The 24280-nt window shown below is 47.9% G+C and overlaps 2 protein-coding genes across 2 annotated transcripts; both read left to right on the forward strand.

Annotated features, from left to right (window-relative positions):
- The first annotated feature begins 1599 nt into the window (after nt 1–1599).
- LOC135831069 (uncharacterized) lies at nt 1600–12219 on the forward strand. Its single transcript, XM_065343322.1, has 4 exons — nt 1600–2098; nt 5858–6348; nt 7697–7885; nt 11033–12219. Exons 1-4 carry the CDS (start codon nt 1768–1770, stop codon nt 11381–11383), a joined length of 1362 nt encoding a protein of 453 aa, XP_065199394.1. The 5' UTR covers nt 1600–1767; the 3' UTR covers nt 11384–12219.
- Nucleotides 12220–13919: 1700 nt separating this feature from the next.
- Nucleotides 13920–23293, forward strand: LOC135831071 (uncharacterized). The gene is made up of 4 exons (XM_065343323.1): nt 13920–14566; nt 17615–18087; nt 21865–22053; nt 22582–23293. The coding sequence occupies exons 1-4, from the start codon at nt 14227–14229 to the stop codon at nt 22927–22929; spliced, it is 1350 nt and encodes a 449-aa protein (XP_065199395.1). The 5' UTR covers nt 13920–14226; the 3' UTR covers nt 22930–23293.
- Nucleotides 23294–24280: the final 987 nt, after the last annotated feature.

Here is a 24280-nt window from a genome sequence, read left to right on the forward strand (position 1 = left end):
TCGCTCAGCCCAAGAACACGCATGATGATAGAAATAATCCGGGGGAAACACGCTAGCACCGAAGTAAGCATCAAGACGTAAATAGTCATCACCACAAGCCCATAGCCCTAAGGTCGTCGGGGCGTCACAGAGCAAGTATGAACAAGTGAGCGCCATAAAAATCGCTCGCGTGCAGCAGCGAGCAGGGACTGCACGTCAAGTGCAGTCCATGAAATAATATTATCAAGCCATGACATTCTGGGCCTGCCTCGGCAACGACCTCCAGCAACACAACCCTGAAGAACAGTCAATGACAAACAGCCGGAACGAACAATATGACCAAAAAATTGCAATTTCCTTTTACGAACAGAAACAATAAGTGGGACTTGTTTGTGAATACTATTTATTTCCTCTCTAGCAGACACATTCGTCCGTAAATAGTGCAGCTCTGAAAGAGTAAAAAATTACATTGACATGTACATTGGTGTGCCGAGTAGTATCGTCCTTGATTACCCATCCAACCAAGACGTTATCAGGTCCCAGACGCCGAGATCGCACGCCGAATGTGAAGTGCATCTAGCCTTGAACCTGTTGCACAAGGCACACACATATGACAAAAATGACATCCACTCCGATTATTTCCAGAGGCCAATCATAACAGAACACAGAAATGAAACCACGGGCTCAACAAAGTACATGTAAACGCAAAGGAAATTAGTTAAAATAATCCATGAAGTGCTATTTTAATTCCAGCGCTGACTGCAGTGTGGCGTCGTGGCCCGATACCCGCTGAGCATAGACACAAACTCCATTTCACAGGAGCAAGACATACTATTTTGGAATAAAGTCATAAAGTACAGCACTCTAATGACATAACGGACACCTCGTGCAAATGCGTGGTCTGTTCATCCGGCCAACTCGGCCACGCATGAGAGTGTGTGCATGTACGCGCGCACGCCACACACCATGTGTTTGGTGCGTATGGCGTACCTGTTGCGGAGATATGAAGATGGAATCATCAGTATCATGATGTTACATGTACTCTTGATATTAACCTATGGACGAAGACCTTTCAGCCAATCCCCCTGCGTATGTACTCTTGTTAATATGGATCAATGTACTGGGCCCACGGATTCTGTCAATCTTCTCGCGGCAACGCCTCTTCAAGGCTGGAATAAACAGTACAGTAACTGCGGCTAGTAATCCTCGCGACTTACCGAAACTATTCACCACATCAAAGAAAAGCAAAAGTGCTTCACCACTGCGACGGCCTGCAACATCATTTTCAACCGTACACCGAACAACACATTAAATTTTGATTCTCTTTTTGACCCAAGCACATTTTTCCGTAGGACACGGACTTGTCTTATGGGTGATCTTTGGGTGGACACCGGGAAGGCGCCAAAAAGGTGATGTAATGGAAAGTCCTCTATATACGGACATGTCAACAGTCAGTAGAGTCATGATCTACGATCGAGTGAGTAGTACAGTCCTGCTATCATGGTTATGGCTTCAGAACTTACTTCAGATATCACCAAGCCGCACGTGCAAGAGACGATTTTGTAGACGAGATGCTGTCGACTGTACTCAAGCAGCTTAGCTTAGCTGCGCAGTCAAGGATCAAGGAGTCAAGGTAATACTAGCCTCACATCCTTCGATTGTAACTGAACTCGAGTAGATATACGAGTACTTGTAGTTTTTACTTCCACCATTTCTATCTTGATAATGAGTGAAGCGATGTCACCCGTGAGATGAGAGAGCGTTTCCATTTTTTCATGATGCACAGCTATGTTGCGGGAAATATTCCCGAACAGGTGTCCAAGATTCATTTATTATGGGGCTGTCGCGATTCTCCTCGCCTTGGTGTTGTTGGTCATCCAACGCAACAACTATTTTATTCACAATGGCTCCGGACGCTACTCGATCACTGGTGCTGTGGCGCAGTTGAGACAAGGTGATCATGGCGATAAGCCACGCGCAGTGGCGAGAAAGAATGTCGCCAGAGCAGGCCAGGGACCCAGAGGCAGAGGTGGCGGTGGCCAAGCTGCTATCTCGAGTAGCAGCCGTAGTGTCACATCGCGAACGACGTCTGACAGACCTAGAGGCGACCCAATGAAGGGTGGGTATTTAGAAGCTACTACATGTAACAACACCAATGAATTTTCATGTGCATGGGGCTCCTACCAGTATAAGTACTAGTTTAAAGGGGAAGTTAAGGCAAAAATTATAATTTCACCAGTTGTAGTCTTCGGGGTGCTGAGTCGAATGGTCTTGGTCCGAGGAAGCTGAGACGCTCCCTTCCTACTTGAATCCCAATCGAACTCGCGCACTTCCACCGAAACTGGGTGACTGCGCCCTACGAGATGGGGATTTGTATGCAAAATGTCACTAAAAGCGCCATTTCGTTCTTATAAAAGCACGGATGACCGCGATTGGCCCATATGTTGTAGTCTTTTGGACGCTGAGTCGACTGGTTTTGGTCCGAAAAGGCTGCGATGCAGCGTTCCTCCTTTATTCCCAATCGAACATGGCTGAACAAGCGGTCACGTGCTCCTGGGTGCCCAAATCACCTGGTCACCACGCCAGCAGGCGACAAATTTCACACCAAGGTTCAACTCGAGTGACAGGAGTGCATCCAAAAAAGGTCAAACAGGCTAGTAAGTTGTACCCTGCAGGCACGGTGACCAGGTGACTGGTGTACGCAGGAGCACGTGACCGCTTGTTCAACCATGTTCGATTGGGAATAAAGGAGGAACGCTACATCGCAGCCTTTTCGGACCAAAACCAGTCGACTCAGCGTCCAAAAGACTACAACATATGGGCCAATCGCGGTCATCCGTGCTTTTATAAGAACGAAATGGCGCTTTTAGTGACATTTTGCATACAAATCCCCATCTCGTAGGGCGCAGTCACCCAGTTTCGGTGGAAGTGCGCGAGTTCGATTGGGATTCAAGTAGGAAGGGAGCGTCTCAGCTTCCTCGGACCAAGACCATTCGACTCAGCACCCCGAAGACTACAACTGGTGAAATTTTAATTTTTGCCTTAACTTCCCCTTTAAGTAGTAGCAAGAGTACATAACCCCTTGGCAGTACATACACTGTGATGACTCGAGGATACTACATAATTGTAGTATCCTCGAGTCCAGTGCTAGTGCTTGTTTGCACATGAAGTGCGTGTGCACAGTGATATGAGGCGGGTTGCATCCTACAACCTGTGTACGAGTTTGTTTGTCTTATTTTATCGAGTCATAGTTTTCAGCGAGTATCCGCGAAAACAGAACAATTCATTGCTTCTGGTCACTCTACTCTCCTGTATTAGGGTCGGCCGGTCAGGTTACTTTTGCTAAGTGTGGCCAGACATGCAGGCATTCATGCCAAGCCTCTCATGGCATAGTTTATGCACACCTTCTGTCGTCCACATGTATCAAAGGAGGCGAAATCGCCTGTTTGTGGTGCGACGTTAAATAAACTTCTACAACAACAACAACACACGCCACAGCACTACGGGGGGGGGGGGGGGGAGAGGCTGGCTCTTCCCTGTCATGCCGCTGGTCCGGGGGGGGGGGGGGGGGGGGGGGGGTGGAGGTTGTAACAAGAGAGAGAGAGAGAGAGAGAGCCAGCTCAAGACCCTCTCTGTGCTCGTGTGACGGCGTACGCGTGCACGTTGCCCGCTACGCTTTTGTTCTGTAACCTGCAACGGTCACACCATCATTCGCGTGGTTAGTGCTCACCTGCCTGGACACACATACGAAATAAAGCGCTGTGGACCCTCCCTAGCGTCTTCTGCGTAGCTTCGGGGATGAAGCGGGGTACTCTTTGTCTGTTGTGAGTGTTCATATTGTGCCTGCTGGGGGTATTACAGATGTGCCTTGACTATGGCCATTCCACTTGTAATCATTATTCTTCTTTTGTTTCACGATGGCGTGACGCCAATAGGGAAGATTGATAAGTGTGATAGAACTGATACTACCCAGAAACAGCGAGATGGAAATTACCCGGGGAGGCAATAAACAATGGATCATGAAAAACAAGCAGAAACCAGGGGGGTGCGCGGAGCAGGAACAGCAGGGTTCTAGCCAAAGGGGGGGGGGGGGGTAGGGGGGCGCAGCGCCCCCCTACTCCGTTTGCGCGCCCCCTGTGAAAAAGTGTCGCCCCCCTACTCATTTTCCGATTTTTGTGTTTTTTCACGCCATTCAACGAAAATACAGTCGATAGTCACTACTAGAGGGTTCATTAAGGCACATTAGTGAGGGGTGAAGTCGGGGGTTCACTCTGTATGTTACATTTTGCATGGCAAGACAATTTTGGACAATGGAAAAAATGGGTCATGGGGTAACTTTTTCCCATGCCCGCCCCCCTACTATATTGACCTGGCTAGAACCCTGAACAGGTACTGCTCAAAAGAAGATTGGATTGTTTCGGAAAGAATTTCTACGATGTTGGGTTGTGATGTCGATAGGGAGTGAGTTGTAGAGGGTGAGGGCACTCATCATCATGCTGCTACGCCACTGTGGCATACATGCACCCACCATCCGACCCCCCCCCCCCCCCACACACACACGCTCACACATACACAGGAACGGGCACATGTCCATTAATAAAGCGATGGCAGCGTACGCACTAGGGGTTCTGTTGTAGCATTGCGGCCTCTCGTGATGGGGGGGGGGGGGGGTCAAAGCCCAATGCACACGCGCGTGTGGGTGCGTGCCCGCATGTGTGTAGATATGTGTGTGTGTGTCCCATATGGTGCAGTGGTATGTGCAGCGATTTCCAATCGAGAGGTTGCGGGTTTGATTCCCGATGATTATGGTCACACACGTCTTTCTTCTCTTTCTCAGACTCCTCCTCACTTTTCTTTCATTCTCCTGGGTGGTTACCAACAGCCAGTGCATGCCGGAGTACAGTCAGACCTCGCTTATCCGGTCCTCGTTTATCCGGATCCCTCGCCATCCGGAAGAAAATCGCTGGTTACCGATGTGCAGCATATGTTATGCATACAACATAACCGGACCTCGCGATCCGCATACCGGTGCAAGATTTTGCGTACAAACTGGTTAAAATGTGTACAAAAGCTTCGTCGTATCCGGTTGCACGTGGCTTGCAGAAGCTAGAATCAGGAAGTTGTACAAGCAAACGAGGTCCTTGACCTGCAGGGTGCATGCAGACAGCACTCAGCTGCATGCACTTGTCATTTTTCTCGCTTGTTTTACATACTGTGCACGCTAGTTGTACTGCATAGGACCCGTCTACATGTATGTATGACGCCACTGCTTTTGACATGCCGCATGCATATCCAGTATGTGTGTTCAGTTATCCGGTTCCCTCGCCTATCCGGATATTTTTGTGGAAAACAGATGTGTGCGGTTAAGCGAGGTCTGACTGTATGTGGTATGATGTGTGTGCGGGAAAAAATGGGAAAAAAATGGAAAAAAGACCACAAAGTAGGGATTCACTGGCCAGAAAAAGCCACTTCATAGCTGTGTGGTGTAGACCAGGCTGAATTGTGGCAGTCAATTCTTCAGCCTTGCAAGCTGTTGAATGGTGCAATCCCAGCACAAGCTGCTATGGCTTCTGCCGTAGCATCGCTATCATCGCCTCCGGCGATGGGCGTCCAATGGTCCAATGGTGTGTGTGAGCAATTGTGTGTATGTGTTAGGTGCGTGTGTGCCTGCGTATGTGTGTGTGTGTGTGTGTGTGTGCGTGTGTGTGTAGGTTCATGTGTGTGTGTAGGTGCATGTGTGTGTGTGTAGGTGCATGTGAGTGTGTGTGGTGGTGGTGATGGTGGTGTGTGTAGGTGCATGTGTGTACCTGTGTGTATTTGCACATGCATGTTTGTTTCTGATTTTGTCAAGTTTGTGTTTTTGTTTGTGAACTGATAGGTTTGACCTTGCAATTTGATCCATCGGTATGGGGAAAGGCTTCGGATATGATAAAATTTAGCATCGGAGCAGAGAACAAGTTGACAATTGAGAAGAGGAAGGACCTGGGTTCTTCCTCACGACCAACGCCAAAAGTCAATAGCTCCATGCTTCCTGATGTTCATCTAAGCCCCAGCGTCGTCCAGTCCATCAAGAAATTCCTCTTCTTCATTGGCTACCCGCGTAGCACACATACTCTGGTGGGAACCTTTCTTGATGCGCATCCCCATGTTGTAGTGTCTAATGAATACGACATGACGGCACAGTTTTCTCAGGATGCAGCCATGACCAGGCAGACTTTCTTCAGCAAACTGTATGCGCAGTCTCGGGTTGATGCTGAGAGGGGTGTTCGCCATAAGCTGAACTCAACTGTGTTCCGATCGGACTGCAACAAAACATTTTCGTATCATGTACCTGGCCAATGGCAAGGACGATTTCAAGATACAATCCAGGTCAGTGGTCCTTTTAAAATCCCATATCTCCACTGTAGGATGGCACACTCTACTGTGAGTCACAACCCATTCTTTGCCCTTGAAGTTTAGTGTAAAGATGTGCGACTAATATTAGGGGGAATTCATCACCTTTCAAAGAGTGTTATTGTTTTTCATTGCTACCCACTCTCCTAGAGTGCAAGCTGTAGCTGGCATATTTTTTGTTGAAGTGGTGCAAATCAATGCAGCACTGACTGCCCTGTCACTTGACAGAAGTGACTCTCTTACATGTAACTAGCGGTGTTACCAAGTGCCCTCTACGCATGGGGCCCATGCGTACAGCCCAGTACCATTTTGCATTAATGTTTAGAGTTTTGCGTACTCATTTTTCGACATTCTGACTGATTATTAGTGTAATTTGGCTGGTGTTTATTGTTGAAACCTCCGTGTCCAACGCTGAAATCACTGTTGCAGTGCTTGCAGAAAGCGAAGTGAATTCCCTTCTTGCTCTTCGTTATTCCTGGTGGTAGCGACAACAACTCTTTGAAGCAAGCGGCGGCTTTTTCCGGCCTTTTCTTCAATCCAGGAAGGCCAGCTTCTCGCCTAGGTTCCTCGTCAGAATCCATGTTTACGACTACACACTGTCATAACTGAAATCCCTGTCCACACAGCTTGTCCACTTCGTTGATCTGGCCAGAAATGCTCGATTGAAAGCGAGCTCTTGCGCTCTACAACTAATTTACTTAGTACAAGCTCTGAAAAGGGCGCACTGGGGCCCAAGTAACACCAAAAGGGCGGCAGTCATGCACTCTGCGATCCGATTTGGATTGATTGATCGTGGACACGTGGATGGGCGTCTTCTGCACCATTTTTCACTGCTTTCGAAGACACCGTATTTTTCGCTTTTGCTGGATAATTCGATTGAAATCCGTACTGCGGACAAAACTTCGTTTTTCTCTAAAAAAAATACGGACAAATACGGGCGGTTGGCAACACTGAACTAATGGCTATTATGACCTATCAACATGATGTGCTGTCTGATGATGCCTTACTTTTGAAACTGTACCAGTATGTGTAGCTGTGTGTGTGTGTGTGTTTGTGCATGTGTGTGTGCGTGTACGTGTACGTGTGTGTGTATGTGTGTGTGTGTGTTTGTGCATGTGCGTGTGCGTGTGTGTGTGTGTGTGTACATGCACGCGTATCCCACAGCACTTCACACAACAGTACTGTGTATAGATACAGCAGCAGCACCAGTACAGTAGTCACAGGCCGCACTCTTAGCCAGAGTGTACTAACTATGCTGCACAGTACGTGAATGCATCCAGTGTTTCAACGTGCCTGTCGCTGCTCTTTCTTTTCTGCTTTGCAGGTCATCGGTGATAAAAAGGGTGGTGGGACCACCAAATTCACAGCCAGGTCCCGTCAGCGCGTTGTATTCAGAAATCTGCTTCAGATGGTGGCCCTGCCGATCTACATTGTTCATGTGATACGCAATCCATTTGACAATATCTCAACCATGCTTCTGCGCACGTTGAAGGCACGCCGCACTGCAACAAAGGTCAGTTATACACTATCTAAGAATAAGAAGTACACGTCATAGTTGCTGGAGTGGGAATGCGATGGTTGCGGGAGTAGGGATAAAGAGCCATCTTTTTTTGTTGCAGTTCATTATGGAGGACTGATAACAGTATGATGCGCAATGGGTACTTTTTGCAGTACAGCGTGAATCCTGATAATTGGAACTCGAAAACGCCAGCGAAAAACTTCCAATTATCCAATCATGTACCCGCAACACATTATGGATATCAAACTGCTCACATTGTCGCGCAGAGTTGCACTACACACCTTAGACACAGATTTCACGGACACTGAACCGACTTGTATAAGGTACTGTGAACTTCGAATTATGCTTTGCTAACTTTGAATAGGCAGGCAGGCTTAGTGGGATGGTCTAAGGCCATGATTGAGAAACAGAGGGTACCAGGTTCAAGTCCTGCTTGGTAGGGGAAGGATTTTTCCAGCCGTGCTGCGACCCACAGTTAAGTGGGAACTCGTGGCCTGGCACGAGGAAAACATGGATGCAGTGAATGAGATTTTTCGATCTTTGATCACTTGCTGGTGAGCTGATCTACTCACCTCCAACCGCTTTAGGAGCTGCATCTGCGCCTTGATCTTTGAAGGGTGGTGGCGTTCCTACGGATGCGGAAAACTCGGTCTCTAGCCGAGTCTCACGCGAACTGTGAAAACAAAATTAAAAAAACTTTGAATTACCAGCACAAATCCCACACATCTATGTAAGTGGATTCTGGTGGACTTCTAATTAACCGGACATGCCGAGTTCGAGGTTCGAATTATCAGACATTGTTATGTGGGTAGAAATTGGTCCGGAAGAATCTTCTTATTAAAAGCGGTGTTGATAATTAACCCGTGTTCGAATTATCAGGATTCCACCTGTACATCATGCCGGGAATGAAGGGCGTGGTTTCCATGACGACTAGCGAATTCACTAGTGAGTCAAAGGAGCATCATGCTGGGTGGAAAAGGAATTTCGAGAAACTATGGACAAGCATTGCTTGGATACTGTCTTTCGGCTTCCTTTGCTGAAGTTGCCAGTATGTTGTGCACTGCATACCGTATTTCCTCGATTAATGGACCATGCTCGAATAATAGACCATGCTCAAATAGTAGACCCTCCTAGAGGCCTCACGGAAAAATAGTAGACCATGCCCGAATAAGAGACCCGGTCTCTTATTTGAGTTCATCGCTTTGCGCATGCGCACTAAGAAAGCACGTGGTGGATCAAAAAGGACACGATTTTAGGTTGCGCAACTACAATTTTTGTAGTGGCTAGTGCTTTCTTTCATTATTTGAGCACGGTCCACTATATTTTCATCGGCACATCGCTGGAAATGGTGGATTTTTAACACGTCATAATATAGAATATAGAAGTTCTCAATCTGCGGACAGCATGCTGTTTCGTTCTTTTTGAACTCATCAGCGCAGCACAGAGGAAATGAGGCCGAACCTGATAGCAATGGAAATAAAAATTTCCAATCAGGCCCGAACGTACCTTGCCAGAGTGCTCAAACTGACAAGTCAGTGAGCTCTGCATAACGCAAACAGCAAAGGCACTACCCCACGCAAGAGTGCTCAACTGCTACAAGAGCAGGAGCGAAATACTCAATCTGCGGACAGCATGCTGTTTCGTTCTTTTTGAACTCATCAGCGCAGCACAGAGGAAATGAGGCCGAACCTGATAGCAATGGAAATAAAAATTTCCAATCAGGCCCGAACGTACCTTGCCAGAGTGCTCAAACTGACAAGTCAGTGAGCTCTGCATAACGCAAACAGCAAAGGCACTACCCCACGCAAGAGTGCTCAACTGCTACAAGAGCAGGAGCGAAATACTCAATCTGCGGACAGCATGCTGTTTCGTTCTTTTTGAACTCATCAGCGCAGCACAGAGGAAATGAGGCCGAACCTGATAGCAATGGAAATAAAAATTTCCAATCAGGCCCGAACGTACCTTGCCAGAGTGCTGAAACTGACAAGTCAGTGAATATAGAAGTTCTATATTATGACGTGTTAAAAATCCACCATTTCCAGCGATGTGCCGATGAAAATATAGTGGACCGTGCTCAAATAATGGACCATGCCCAAATAAGAGACCGGGGTCCAACCCTCTTCAAAAAACAAAAGACCGGGTCTATTAATCGAGGAAATACGGTAGCTGTCATGGACATTACGGTGGAAAGGACCTGGTGTCCTTTCATCCTTGGTTGGAGAACTGAGCATTGCCGCTAGCTTGCTTTGATGTGAACAGAACTGTTACAGCGGAATACAGAAGATACCGCATGCGCTCGGGTTTCCGACACCCACTTTGCGTCGCAGGGAAGAAGTAAAGGCCAAAAGGCATACCGTGCATCTTTCTCCGGACTACACTGACGGCGACGGAGACCAGACGAGGAGATACCGCATCGACCGATACATGCCCATTATCCGGTTTTGACTGTGACACTGTGGGGTTTTTTTCACCTGCGACTGCCAGGACGCCGGCACCCCACGGCCAGGGCTAAAAGGCACATTGCAATGGGAGAACACATGCAGGCTGCTTGCGCGGCCATAGCAGCCGTTTGTGAGCAAAGTATCAAACACTAGCTCCACCTTCTCTTGTGTGAGAAAGCTCTGGCCGGTTGGATGTTGAGTACTGTATGGGCAGAGGAAGACCTCTGCTATGTGAACTTTCCGTAGAGAAGAGAACTGTTTTCGGCCAAAACGTACTGTAACTAATACTCCAGATGCACGGAACATGTTTTCCTTTCCACCCAGGAGTCGCGCAAGCCATGGCATTGTTTTACATCACTGGCACAACATGAAAAGTACCTATTAGCTGCGAATAGAGCACCCAATCCCTACTTCGTGTAGACCACCCACTATAAATAAAGTATACAACAACATTGGTGAACTGGCTGCATATAGGCTCCAAGCCCAAACGTGAGGAGCGCGAATGCTCATAAGCCTGCACGTAACAGTAAACACACACTCGGTATGTGTATGTCCACGTGGGTGCATATGTGTGTGCGTGTTTGTGTGCATGTGTGTGTGTGTGTGTGTGTGTGTGTGTGTGTGTGTCTGTGTCTGTGTCTGTGCATGCATGCGTGTGTGTGCTTGCATGTGCGTGCTTTCTTTCTGCTTTCCTCACAAGACATCACCAATCAATAATGCAAAAGGTCTGCGTGGTGAGATCTTAAAGTACTTTCAACTGGCGCATTTAAATGTCAAGTTCCATGAAGACAAGCGCCTCTTTCCCAACATTCTGGATATTCACGCAAAGAAGCTGAAGAAGATGCCAAGAAAAGTCTTGTTAGAACTCTGCAGGTTTCTGGAGCTGGAATGTTCCGAGAACTGGCTGAAAGCCTGCACGGCCTTTGTCCGCCCCAGCACGTCTCGTACAAGAGACCTGGTTGTGTGGCCAGAGGACTTGAAACGGATGGTGCGTGCCGAAATGGAGAACATACCATTCTTACGGGGAAATTACACCTTTGAGTCGGACTGATGCTGTGCTGCACGGTATACAGTCCTTGTATAAGGCTGATGCGAATGATTCAAACAGTACTGTTGCTGTCACTTCTGACGTATTCCTATCATTTCTCAGACCGGCACTGCTCCCCATGTGCTTTTTCCGATGTAGATCTGTGAGCCTGCGTAAGACTGTGAACTGTACCAGTGGTGCTGCACTGGATGCAAAGTCAAAGGCTCATTTTGTGGTACGATTGTGACTGCGACCATCTTTTTCCACTTTTATTGTATCGTTCTCCCGCTGTCTTTCCGTCTTGAGCTAGATTTTCAAAAAAATTGCCACAAACCGCACGTCTCTACCGCTTCGTGAAATGACCCGTGTTATAGGCGCTTTACACACATTCCCATGGCACTCAAGATAGACGCTTGCATGGCCTGTGCAGTTTTTGCGTTGCACTGTGTCAGTATTACTGCCATCCCTTGTCCTACCTACCTGCAGGAAAGACGGCAAGACAAGGTGTCCTCATGGTTACTTCCATCATATTGAGTCTCAGTGGTTCAGTTACTTTCTTGTCAAGTTTTTATTCATTTTAGGTGTCCTCATGGTGGTGGTGCTGATCATATCTTCACTTGTTGGTTTCAAGTGACTTTCTTGGCCAGTTTTATTGATTCTTTATTCATTATCTATTTTTGTAGAATGCAGTTTGAACCTGAGTGCTCATTGCCTGTACCTCATTATTTACTGACCCACATGCTGGCTTATTTTTATAGGTAACATGGCTATATCCTAGTCCTTCCATTCTTCTAACATGACTGTTTTATTATTATTATTATTATTTTTTACGAAAGTCCACTATATTCCCGAATATGTGCGAGAAGTGGTGGCGGGGCCAGGCTGCTCTGTCGACCTCAAAGGTCTCGGCGTCTACGCAGACAAAGCGCGCCATAATGCAGTAAAACCATGAGGAGGGGAGGAAGAGGGGAAATGAATAATAGTGAGGAACGAGGACAATGGGTAGACTGTGCACCTTAGTACAGTACGCATGCGTTATGGTGTGGGTGTTGGTAGCCGATGTTTCTTGTACGCTGTGTAACGCGGGACCACAACACACGGCAAATCAAAAACAACATCAAAAGCTTGAGCTTCGTTATTTCCCCGTGTAAATGGGTTTTTCTTCACTTTGTGAGTGGTCTGATTTTCTCACCTCCCACTACTAATAGGGGCTGTCCATATTATCAATCGTTTCCACGAAACAAAAAAAGTTTCGTTTACGGGTGGGCGGATCACGATATCGAGGTGGGTTTCGTTTTGAAAAATATTGATAGTTGAAACATCAATCCATTCTAAGTGTAAAGTCAATACATTGTTTTCTCTTTCTTTCTGGGGGGTGGGTGGGTGAGAAAGGGTTATAACTAAACTTTTTCATTCTGTGAAATTTATAGACAATGCCAGATGGCCCCTTAGGAGATGCATCTCTAATCATTGAACCGGGTTGATGACGTTTCTGCCAATCAGGGAGTCGCTTTACCTGTCTTTTTTGTACAACACCCTGCTACCAATGCGGAAAAGAAGTCTGGCTGGTACCATATAAATAGCCCATGGTGGATATAAATTACTTTTCAAGTATTATTCAAACTGTAGAGGAACCCGAGGATCTGGATGTTGTGCCATGGTTCTTCGCAGGGAGTCGTAAAATACCGGTATTTTACGACTCCCTGGTTATTTGCCTGTGTCAGCCATGTTTTCATCCTGGTGCAGGTGGACCCACTCTGTTTGTACTGTGGTTGATGCTGAGGTACCATTTGCCCAAATATTTATGTTCGGTACCTCAGCACTGATGGTTGGCGGCTGATAAGTGGCTGCAGAAAACCAGCAGCAGTTGCCAGTTGGTACTTTGGGGAAAGTAGTTTCATGCATGCTTGGCACATGGGGAAAAGTAGAGTTTAATATCCGTTCCCAAGGGAACTCACGATGGCCGCTAACAAGGGACTAACCCAAACATGGATAAGGAAGAGGAGAAGAATTCACAGAATTGCCTGTCACGTGACTTTCATGTCAGCCGCAAATATCTAACCAGTCCATATTCATTGTCCAGGTGTCGGTGACTGTGTCACGTGTGTGAGGTTGGGGGGGGGGGGGGGGGGGGAGGGGTATGGCCAGGGAATGCATTACATGCACTGCCTGTAGGCCTACCACTATCGCCTTACTATGTTAGGCTCCTTGAGATAAAAGTACTGCTCACTTCAGTTCAGTCTTCAGAGCTCAGTGCTGTACCTGTTCAGGCTGTTGACCGATGCCCCAGTACAGTGACTCACTTTCACTTCTGAGTTGCATCCCATATTAAATTAATGATAATATTATTATTGAGTCCGAGGCACATCATCACGTGTCATGGCTGCACATGCCTTACTGCCTTCACACTACCTTCACTCCTTCACTTCAGGCAGTTCAGCTTACTCTTCAGGACACACGCCCATCAGTCGTCGTGTAGTGGCACTCTACTGCCCACGAAACTGAATGTCGCAGATACCCCATACCAGTGCTGGAGTCTCAGTCTTGAAGTCCAAATGAAGGTGCATCAGACTCCGGGACCTGGGTTACCGGGACTTCGATGTATCATGAACCATCACAAAGGGCACCAGTGACAGTGCCAATGTCTCTTTGAAGTTTCAACTTTTATTTGTACTGCTGGACATACTATTTGCAGGGGCGTCGGAACCGATGCGGCAGGTGCGGCCAAATACCAAGACGGCAAGAGTACAATCATAGCTCTTGCTATTACTACTAGTAACTAATTCTCCGGGCCTAGGCTAGGTCCTGGACGACTTTCAAAATTTCACTTCCGTACACGCCAGCGGATAGCCGGATATGCCGCTATCATGACTATGCTTTGGCCTCTGCCTCTGGCCTGCCGAGCTCGGATCGATCGGCGAGGTGCCCTCTTGCTAGCTGCGACGGCGTGCGCGCTAGGTGCGTATATCGTGCGTAACAACAGCTATGAGCAGAGGGCATCGGTCAAGTCGAAGCGTGAATCGACCAAAGTTCAAGGGTCAGCGGCAGTGGATTCAGATTCCCTTGTCAACGCTAGATATGTAGATCTACAGGAAGCCGCGATGAATCCAGCGTCCGCCACACGTCAGGCATATCAGCATCACGGTGATCCGGTCGTTGACAAACCAATAATGGTCGACGTGCGGGAAGAAACTATCAAAACCGGAGGTAGGTGACGGTGCAGCTCAGTATCAGGGTGGATAGGTAAAACGCTCAATTGTTGTATTACCACGATCATATTCGTAACGCGTGGCGGCGAAGAGATTGCCGGATGCGTCAAATGGGGCTTACCGACGTGACGTCCGGAGCACTGAACGTTTGAAAAAGAGGTGGGTGTTTCCATGAAGAGGGTTGTCCCGGTTGACCTGAGGAAAATAACATGTATGCTGACAAAAATCCATTTCTTAAGTCCTGCATCGTGTGTATGATAGGGGTTCAGCTTCTAGTCAGGAAAATATTATTAGGGAAGGGGGCAGAGCACGGCTGTCAAGAAGCGGCAACTTAGAAAGATGGCGTCGGTTCGAGATGGCATGGTAACCGCGCACGTGCCGTGGTCCGTGACTTGCTCATGTACGCATGCAAATGCAAGTCACACACTCACAAAGATCGTCTTTGCATTTGGAGAAAATATCTTCGACTCTCTTTGGAGGTTGGCGAGGTTTGCCTAATCTTTACTTGATTGCGATGCCGGTATGTCCTCTCAATAATTAGAACAAAGAGAGCTGATGATCGCTGCATTGCTGAGCAGAAGTAACAATCAACTCTCCTCATGTCCTCAGTGCCAAAGGCAGACGACTGCAATTCCACAACGCTCATTTCACGATGATGGAAACAATAATCGTGTACTAGTACACACTTGGACCATTTGGTCATCCCAATTCTAGCCGCTAGTCTGTCCAGCAAGCAGATATTGACTATTACGATAAGTACAACTGCGTGAACGAGGGCTAACCCAGCAAATTCAATTCAAGACGTGACCCCAGTCAAGAATTGGGGTCTTTACTCGAGAACTTCACAAATACAGGTCAAGGCACCCCACAAAACTGATAGATGGCACGAACGAAAGACAAATAGGCTAGACAAAGTGTCCCAAGTGATTGAAAACAGCAGATCTACCAAATAAGACAGCTACATGTGCCTAAACAACGATTCCCATACAGTAGAGAGTAGTATCAGGCAGAATGAAAGCCTTGGAAGTGCACAAATACAGCCACAACCGCCACAAAAATTGGACGACCGCCACAAAAAAATTCTCATTGCTCTACCTCCTTGAAGGGTGAAAGTTACCAGTTATCCTATAGCGATGTCAGTTTATGCCTGTTGGAACCCCCCACAGCCCGCACGAAATAACTTTCAAATAATTCCAGGATGCAATTGCAGCTCCAGACAGGACGAAGAAGAACACCGTGAAAAATAACGGCAACGATGCCCAAACTCTCGGGAAACGGCTGAAGTCTTCCTGAAGATGTTAACATTGAATAGCCATCGATTACCAGCGTGGTTTGGTGACTTTAGAACTGTTTTGAGACTTAGAACGAAGCGATATCTCAAATTTGATGGAATTGTTACCTGTCAAATGCGTGGGCGAGCAGGCCAGCTGACTGGTTATGCATGAACATGCATGAGCATGCATTGATTTTTCATGGTTCACGTGCAGAAAACTAAGTTGCCGCGATCCAAGTGCAGCTAACAGCCGTGAGAGGCGGACATTTTAAAATTGACTCAGAAGAAAAAATATCGTGCATCGTTGATATTTTAAAAGGTTGCTCAAACCAAAGTATAAAACAGTGGAAAAGATCTGGATAGCCAATTATTATTATTATTTGCTCCTTTGCAGCTCATCAGTGAAGCTCGATGCGTATTAAATCATACCTACATTATACTAATGCCAGATGTCATGAACGAGCACACAAACAAAACTTCATGGGGTGAACATTGGTGAGCATTATCAGGGATCGATTTACTTTGATTTTTTGGCATAGCAGTCACTGCTACACAGTTTTACAATTGACTAGCAACTCCAAGTATTGATTAGCAGTTTTCCTTCATCGAAAGTTTACATGTATATCTGTACAATAGCAGTATTTTGTACAGAAGGTGACAATAACTGCAGATGCTATTTGCTTTTCCCAACGAACGGTTGACCTGAGTATTTTACGTTAGGGTTTTCGCTTGGGCTTGTTACATGTTCAGCGTCCATCCGACTTCGAGTTCTTCACAACACAATGTCCTTCAACAGGGCAGTTCCACTGATTCCTTCGACAAAGAAAGCTCAGGAAAGCGCTCAAACGATCGTGACACTTCGTTCAAAGCGCACAGAATTTTCGCTTTTCTCCTTTTCTTCATAGAAACGAATCGCCACACCTGGCGCGTCCAGTTCTTTTTCCCGCTTCTGGACAGTGACATGTTGGCTACATGAGACTAAGAACCATCTACTTCAACTGTGTCTTGTCGAACAGAAACAAACTGAATTGAGCTTGACAGTGAAAGAAGAAAGGAGAACTTCAGGGAAAAACGCCGCCGTATACAAAACTTCAAAAGACTGCAGTCTTGTACGATCAGTGCTATAGTAGTGGCTAGTGCAGTGTCCAAAATCAAACAGAGCGCGATCCGCGACACGCGCGCGCGGATTGAGCAGGACAGGCCAGTTGGTTGGAGTAGTAAAATACTACTCCCTAGTCAGCAGTGGTGTACAGCAGTCGCATGCAAACTGCACACAAACAGTACAGAATGGTCTTTGTACATAACGGTGTGCATGGCCAGTGCATCGCAGTTTTGGGCGATCAAAAACGAAAAGCGAATCGCAGCCAGTGAAATTTGATTCGCAAACATTTAACTGCGATGCGAACCCGGATAAATCGATCCCTGGCATTGGTGGGCGTCGGTGGGCTTTCCATGCCAATATGATACTCGCATATCCACAGTAATTGAAGTGAATCATACTACTACTTCCTGCTTTGAAGTCAGAACATCTGTCCCAGGCAGGAGCAATTGCATCATCATCAGCACAGTGTTATCTGTATGACGTATTTCAAGGATTTCCCAGAGGCAGAGGCCGCTTAGGACTATCGAGGGGGTCTCCATTTCTGTGCAGTTAGGATGAGAATATGAGAATGCAAAGTGAGCAAGGAAGGGGAAATAACGGACAACTGGGAAGGAATAGGGCATTTGATGTTTACTGGACCAGGGCATTACTTTGTGTGATTTCTACTCCAGATGATCCTGATAGGAAACTTGCCGGGGAGTTCAATGAATCAATATGGAGCAGACCTCTCAGTCACAAGTTTAATGTTAACGCCGGAAACAAGATCTCTCCAGCTTCCCTGAATCTCAATGCGAGACTTCCCAGGGTATCGCTAAGCCCTGGAGTCGTGCAAGGCATTGAGAAATTCGTATTTTTCATTGGCTACCCACGCAGCTGTCACTCGCTGGTCGCCTCGCTGCTAGACGCACACCCACACATGGTAATTGCCCATGAGTATGAGCTAGGTGCACGGTTCTCGCGAGATCAGAAGGTCAGCCGCGAAAAGCTGTTCCGATACCTCTACGCCAAAACTCAGGTGGACGTGAAGCTGGGCAACAGGCACAAAGCCGGTTTGAAGGTGCCACACACGATATTCAAGCCCTCCGATGGATACACGTATAACGTTCCTGGCCAGTGGCAAGGAAACTTCAGCAAGACGATCAAGGTCAGTCACTTCCCCGCATTTGGGTTGCGTTCTATCACTCGCATGCATTGTTTGATGCATTTTCAGCTTCAGGAGTTGTGTAACGTTGGCACGCTGGTGACTCTAGACTATAGTATAGACCTTATTCGATAACGTGATTTTGGACTCGCCTCCAGGGATTTGTCGTAAGCTGGGGCACGCGTACGTGAAATGAGAGGCAAGAAAGGCCCAGTTTGCACAAGGGAGTAGTAAAATACCGGTATTTTTCTACTCCTACGTTCCCACGCCGAGTCCACTGTGCACTGAGTGCAGGTTTCTTGCCACTCCCTGGTTCCCGGGACCCCGGTTCACGTGATTGTGACGTTAATCGAATAAGGTCTATACATTCACACAGCTACAGCGTGAATAACTATCTAGGTATTGATCGTATCGTGCTTGGTCTGGCTTGTAACACTGGCTGTACCCATGCCGGCATGCATAGTCAGTAGTCTTACTGCAGCAACCATGCATTCGATCCTAGCTGTACACCGTATCCAGTCAACACTGGCACTACTGTAAGTGCATTGTTTGCTCAATGCTTACAGTTGTCCTTTTCCTACGCCCTCTATAGTCATGCATGTCTGACCTTTTCCAAACCAAATAGCATTTGCTTAGAATTCTCAACAGTTGCCTTCTCGGAACTCCTCATGTCCAATGGCACACCTCGCCATTCACCTTCCACTTCTCCACACAACTAAATGGCATTCCTTTTGCCTGTACGTTACAGCTGTTCGATCTCTATTCATTTCCCATTCTTCTGCCCACACATGTACCTAGTTTTGACCTTTCTTCCTACTTCTCTCTGCTCTACGAATCCTGCGGCCCGGTACAAAACTGGTGGCAACGGGGAATTCAATTTTGCTTCATTTCTATAAGTAACTTTACATGTTCCTCAGATGGCTCAACCAAATGTACCCGCCGCTGCGCCCGCCGCAGCCCCAGCTCCGTCTGCTCCTACTCAACAACCGAGAGGGGCGTACCATGTCCAGCCTGAAAAGCACAAGGGTCGCCTGGAAGACAACGTCGCTTCCTGGCTAATGCATTTTGACCAGGCCGCGGCCATCAATAACTGGAATGCAGTTCAACAGACTCAGTTCCTGGGCCTCGTACTAGAAGGCGAGGCCCAGCTGTATTACCAGTCGCTCCCGGCGGCCACCAGGAATGGAGGCCACCAACAACTAGTGCAGGCGCTGCAAGCCCGCTTTGATCCTGCAAAGCGCGTCGACCTGCATTGGGCGACTTTCCAAGCTCGTCGCCAGACAAACGACGAACAACTGGGGGGCGTTCTGTGAAACTGTTAGATCCCTGGCCCGGCAAGCCTACCCCCAAATGGCGGCGGGCGACCTCGACAGCCTGACAAAGGACCAGTTCATCTCCGGTCTAGATTCAAAGGGGGTGCGCCTCCGTATTCGGGAACTGAACCCGCAGACAACGGACGGTGCACACCAGGCTGCCGAGCAGCCCGCCGCGGAACCTGTGGTGATCCCCGCCCTTGCTGCTTCACAGCCACCCAGCACGGCGACGGAACAACTGAAAGCAGTGCTAGACCGTCTGGCTGCGTTGGAAGGCCGTCTGCGAGGACCAACTCGTCCGCCCCGACAGTACCACCAACCACCACCTCAGCAGACGCAATGCCACACAGCTATCACCTACTGGTCATGTGACCGACAGGGTCACATCAGCCAAGAATGCTGTGCCCGTCGTCCTGCGCCGGCGGGAAACTACCGGCGGCAGTACTAAGTACCTCGGACGCTAGGCGAGCCGCATCCTACTATTCCGGGGCTGACGTAAGCACTGTGTTCGTATGCCTTGCTGTCTTGTTCCTTGCCCACCCTGGTACGCCGACGATTTTAAATGTTTTGCTCACTGTGCTGTACCACCACCACCTCTCTGATGTCGCGTGCTTTCCTTCCCGATCTCTCTCCATTTCACCTTCTTTCGTCGAGTTTGTCCCGACGCGACCATGCATGCCGTCTGCCTGTAATCCCGGTGAATGTGAACGCAGTCTGTTCCAATGCCTTGTTAGACAGTGGGTCTTATGTCGATTGTTAGTAAGAAACTGTGGGATTCTCTGAGCGATCAACCATCCCTGTCCCCTCCGCCTCCCTCTATCATGCAACCTTTCAGTGGATGGCTCGTCCGTAGCGATTTTGGGTCGAGCGCCGCTGAGTTGCACATTTCTGTTTCGCCCGCCACCCCGCTTGTCCTGTATGATTTCTTGGTTGCCTCTATCCATGCCGAGGTCATTCTAGGGGTTGACTTATTGCATGCCCAAGCGTGTTCGCTTGGCTTCGCTGCTTCCAACATGTCCATTGCACTATGATCCAGTCACCTGTCCATGCCGCTTCGCTCTCTGCTACTCCCGTTTTATGCACGCTTCCGCTGCTAGCATGCTGTGACCGTCCCCGCCATGTCCCATAATTACATTTGTTCTGCTTAAGTTTCTTCCTGCCATTATTCCGATAGCCCTCTGCTGTTTGAGCCGTGTGAGTCTACGTGCATGGCCCACCATATTGTTGGCCTCGCTACAACAGGCTGCCGTCACTGATAACACGGTGCCGGTCCGTCCAATCAACCCCAATGAGCGCCCCATCACACTACCTGAGAACTGCCCTCTTGACTCTCTGTCACCAGGCACCATCGACTCTTCGGCCACACAACCTCCTGCTGATTGCCCCGCCGAGTACACCTCTGCTGCTGCTGCTACCGCCCAGTCGGTCACTGCTATGTTCAACACCAGCAATCTGCCACCTGACCAACAATCCCAGCTTCACACCCTGCTGGAAGAGTTTTCCGACATCGTCTCCACCGGTCCACCTGATGTGGGTCGCACTCAAGTCATCACTCACGGCATTCCTACTAATAATAACAATGTGTTCACTGAGACCCGAGTGTATCTGCCTCCGAGAGAGAGAGAGAGAGAGAGAGAGAGAGAGAGAGAGAGAGAGAGAGAGAGAGAGAGAGAGAGAGAGAGAGAGAGAGACTGCGACCCGATGCACTTGTACAACTCACTAGTCCTCATCTCTATTTCCTAGAGTACATAACCCAAAGATTGTCCCACTCCAGCTGTGGGGTCCGCAACAGCAGAACTTCACATCACGTGATAACATACCTGCCAACCCTAACAAACCTGAGATCGGGACAATGGCATACCTAGGTATGAAAAAGTATACAAATGTAGCTGCGAGGCATGGGATTAATGCACTTTTGGGTGCCTATTACCACCCTCGATATTGGGACGGTCCCGGCCAAATCGGGCTGGTTGGCAGGTATGGGATAAACCCGTAAAAAAATTATTTGTGCCCTGTGCATGATAGATACAGGATTGTATGGAACCCTGCTTTGGGTTCAACTCTCTCCTGATCACTTCGCACTGTTTGCCAGCATAGCCTTTTGACCAATGTCACACGATGTGAAGTTCTGCCGTCGCAGCACTTCATAGAAGTTGTGCAGGCAGTTGCACACTCTTGGGGATTATGTGCTCCTGCTCTTTCAATCTAATCATACCGCACCTGTACCCATACCGCACCTGCACCCATTCCGCGGATTTTCCGGAGCAACCCCTCCTCCTCCTCCTTCTCCTTCCCCCCCCCCCCCCCCCCCGAGGCAAACTGTCATACTTGCACAGATGTGACATCAACTAGCACTGCTTGCACTGGACATGTGTGTGCACGTGAATTCTTGCGTGCGTTGTGTTCTATGTACACGTGCGTGGGTTCACGTCTGCATGATGATTGTGTGTATGCGCAATCCATGCAGGTCATCGGTGACAAGAAAGGCGGGAGGACAGTCGAGTTTCTCACGCAGCTGAGCCGACGGAAAATATTTGCCAAGCTGCTCCGGAAGATTGCCCTGCCACCCTATGTTATTCACGTAGTCAGAAACCCATTTGACATCATCTCAACATTGCTGCTGCGTAGTCATGGAGCGCGCTTCTCAGCTACAAAGGTACCGTGACCGCGAAAATATAATAATTATAGATGAGGGGTTCTGATGATTGTCTGGAGCCACTGCTTGATCATCACACCTGTCTCTGTCTTCGAGTCCCAGAAGACCGAACAAACTGAACATTAACTATCACGGTGTACGTTTTTCCTCTCTGTTGTTTTCACAAAGGCGGATGCTATGGAATTGTTTACCGTCAAAATACGAACACTCGACAGGACAGGATCGAAGCTGGCACTAAGCTCTAGAGTAGAGTGTGCAGCTTGAGTCCAAAGTAGGATTTTGTTTTGCAATGACTGTCGTGTGTATTGCATGGTGTATGGTCTAAGGTACGCAGCATAGTTGAATACGCTGCCGAAGCCCTAGAGTACGGTGAAAGACCATCGTTTTGAGCTGCACTGTGACCATGTTGACATGCCTGATGGCTGGTCACTGTGCTACTGCACTAGCAGGGTCCACAATCTGCGGCCTCGGGTGACGTTTTCGTTAGAATGAACTTCTGCTTCTGCTTCTTGTGTTTGCATCATGCAGAGTAAACCAGTGAAGGACCACGCCAGCCTGCGTAACGAGATATCACACTTCTTTGGTACGGTGGAAATGATTGTCAGGTGCCACGAGGACAAGCGCATGTTCCCGCACATATTCGACATGCACACGCACGAGTTCAAACAGCAACCTGCCGCGACTCTGCAAAAGATGTGCAAGTTTCTGGACGTCGAATGCTCCGAAGGCTACCTGAGGAGCTGCGCGGCCATTGTCAAGCCAGGAAAGTCGCGCACTCGAGAACTCGTCGTGTGGCCGGAAGACATGAAGGAGCGGGTGCTTGAGAAAATGAAGAATGTCCCATTCATGAAAGATTACACATTTCACTCGGACTGATCAATCTATTCAGGGTTCTTTGCACAGTTGGAGATTTCTATCCAGTCTCTATAAAAAATTCTACTGTATGTACCAAATCCTACTTTTTTTTTATTTATAGAAAGGAAAAAGGACCAAGGAACTACAATTAAGTTACGCTACAATGTCCACTAACACCACCAGTTACTACGCAATCAGCTCATAATCATTGCGTAACTTGTAGTTCCTTGGTCCTTTTCTTTTCTATAAATTTGTCGTTGGCTCTCCATCAGAGTCCACTTTTTTTTAACCATTATCTCCACCTGTAATGTGATTCCCTCACTACATGGAGGCAATGCATCGATTTTGTTGTTCAAAAAGCCAATACTGACCCCCTTACACTCGATAGGCGATCAATTCTGGCTAATCCTATAAATACAGAGTATAACATACTGGCAATCAAAGAGGTGGACATTGTGAAAAACAAACAAGAACAGCTATAGTGAATCTACATGAAAGTTTCCCTAGGCTGTACATGAAGCGTTTCAACCCGGGTCAGATTTCAACCCGCCATGCACACAAAATGAATGGCGCGTTTACATGACACATTGCGCTTGACCCGGGTTGAAATTTCGCCCCGGGTTGATTTCAACCCTCCCTCCCCCCAAGGGGAGGGTTGAAATCAACCCGGGTCAAAGATATCGTACTTCTGTGCGTATCTCGCGCCAGGTTTGAACAGCACTGCACATGCAAATTCCGCGCGAAAGGATTCACGTGACCATACAGGACTCTAGAAGTGGAATTTTGGCGGCATATCAGTATTTGACCCGGGTCAACTGTCTTCATGTAAACGCTCACCTATTTCATACAGACTTTCAGCCCGGGCTGAACTCGACCCGGGTTGAAATTTCTCATGTAAACACAGCCCTAATCAATTTGTCACACACTTACACTCTTCACCTATCATTCGCATCTTCATACATCTACATGCACCCACACCCCACATTTTCTCACTTGATCACATTCAGGCGTCTCTTTTTCACCGGCTGCCACACTTAAAAAAAATGCACTCACCCTTGGCATTAGTTCACACCATTGAAACACTCTCAGATCTTCACATTTCATTTCTTTCTTCTCTCCCTTTTTGTCCCACCTCACCTCTATACGTCGCACGATCCTCTGGACGTACTTCGAAGTAGAAGTTTGTTTCACCGCATAACCGGCAGCTTCTATTGTTGAGACGACTTTCCCTGATGAGTGTCCCGTGAAAATAGATTACGAAACTGGGTATGTACATGCAGATTCACCATAATAATTATTATGGTGAATCTGAATATTATTCTTGTTTGTTTTCACAATGTCCACCTCACCAATATTATTTGATGGGTCGGCA

The sequence above is a fragment of the Sycon ciliatum genome, chromosome 1, assembly GCF_964019385.1.
Source record: "Sycon ciliatum chromosome 1, ocSycCili1.1, whole genome shotgun sequence".
Lineage (NCBI taxonomy): Eukaryota > Metazoa > Porifera > Calcarea > Leucosolenida > Sycettidae > Sycon > Sycon ciliatum.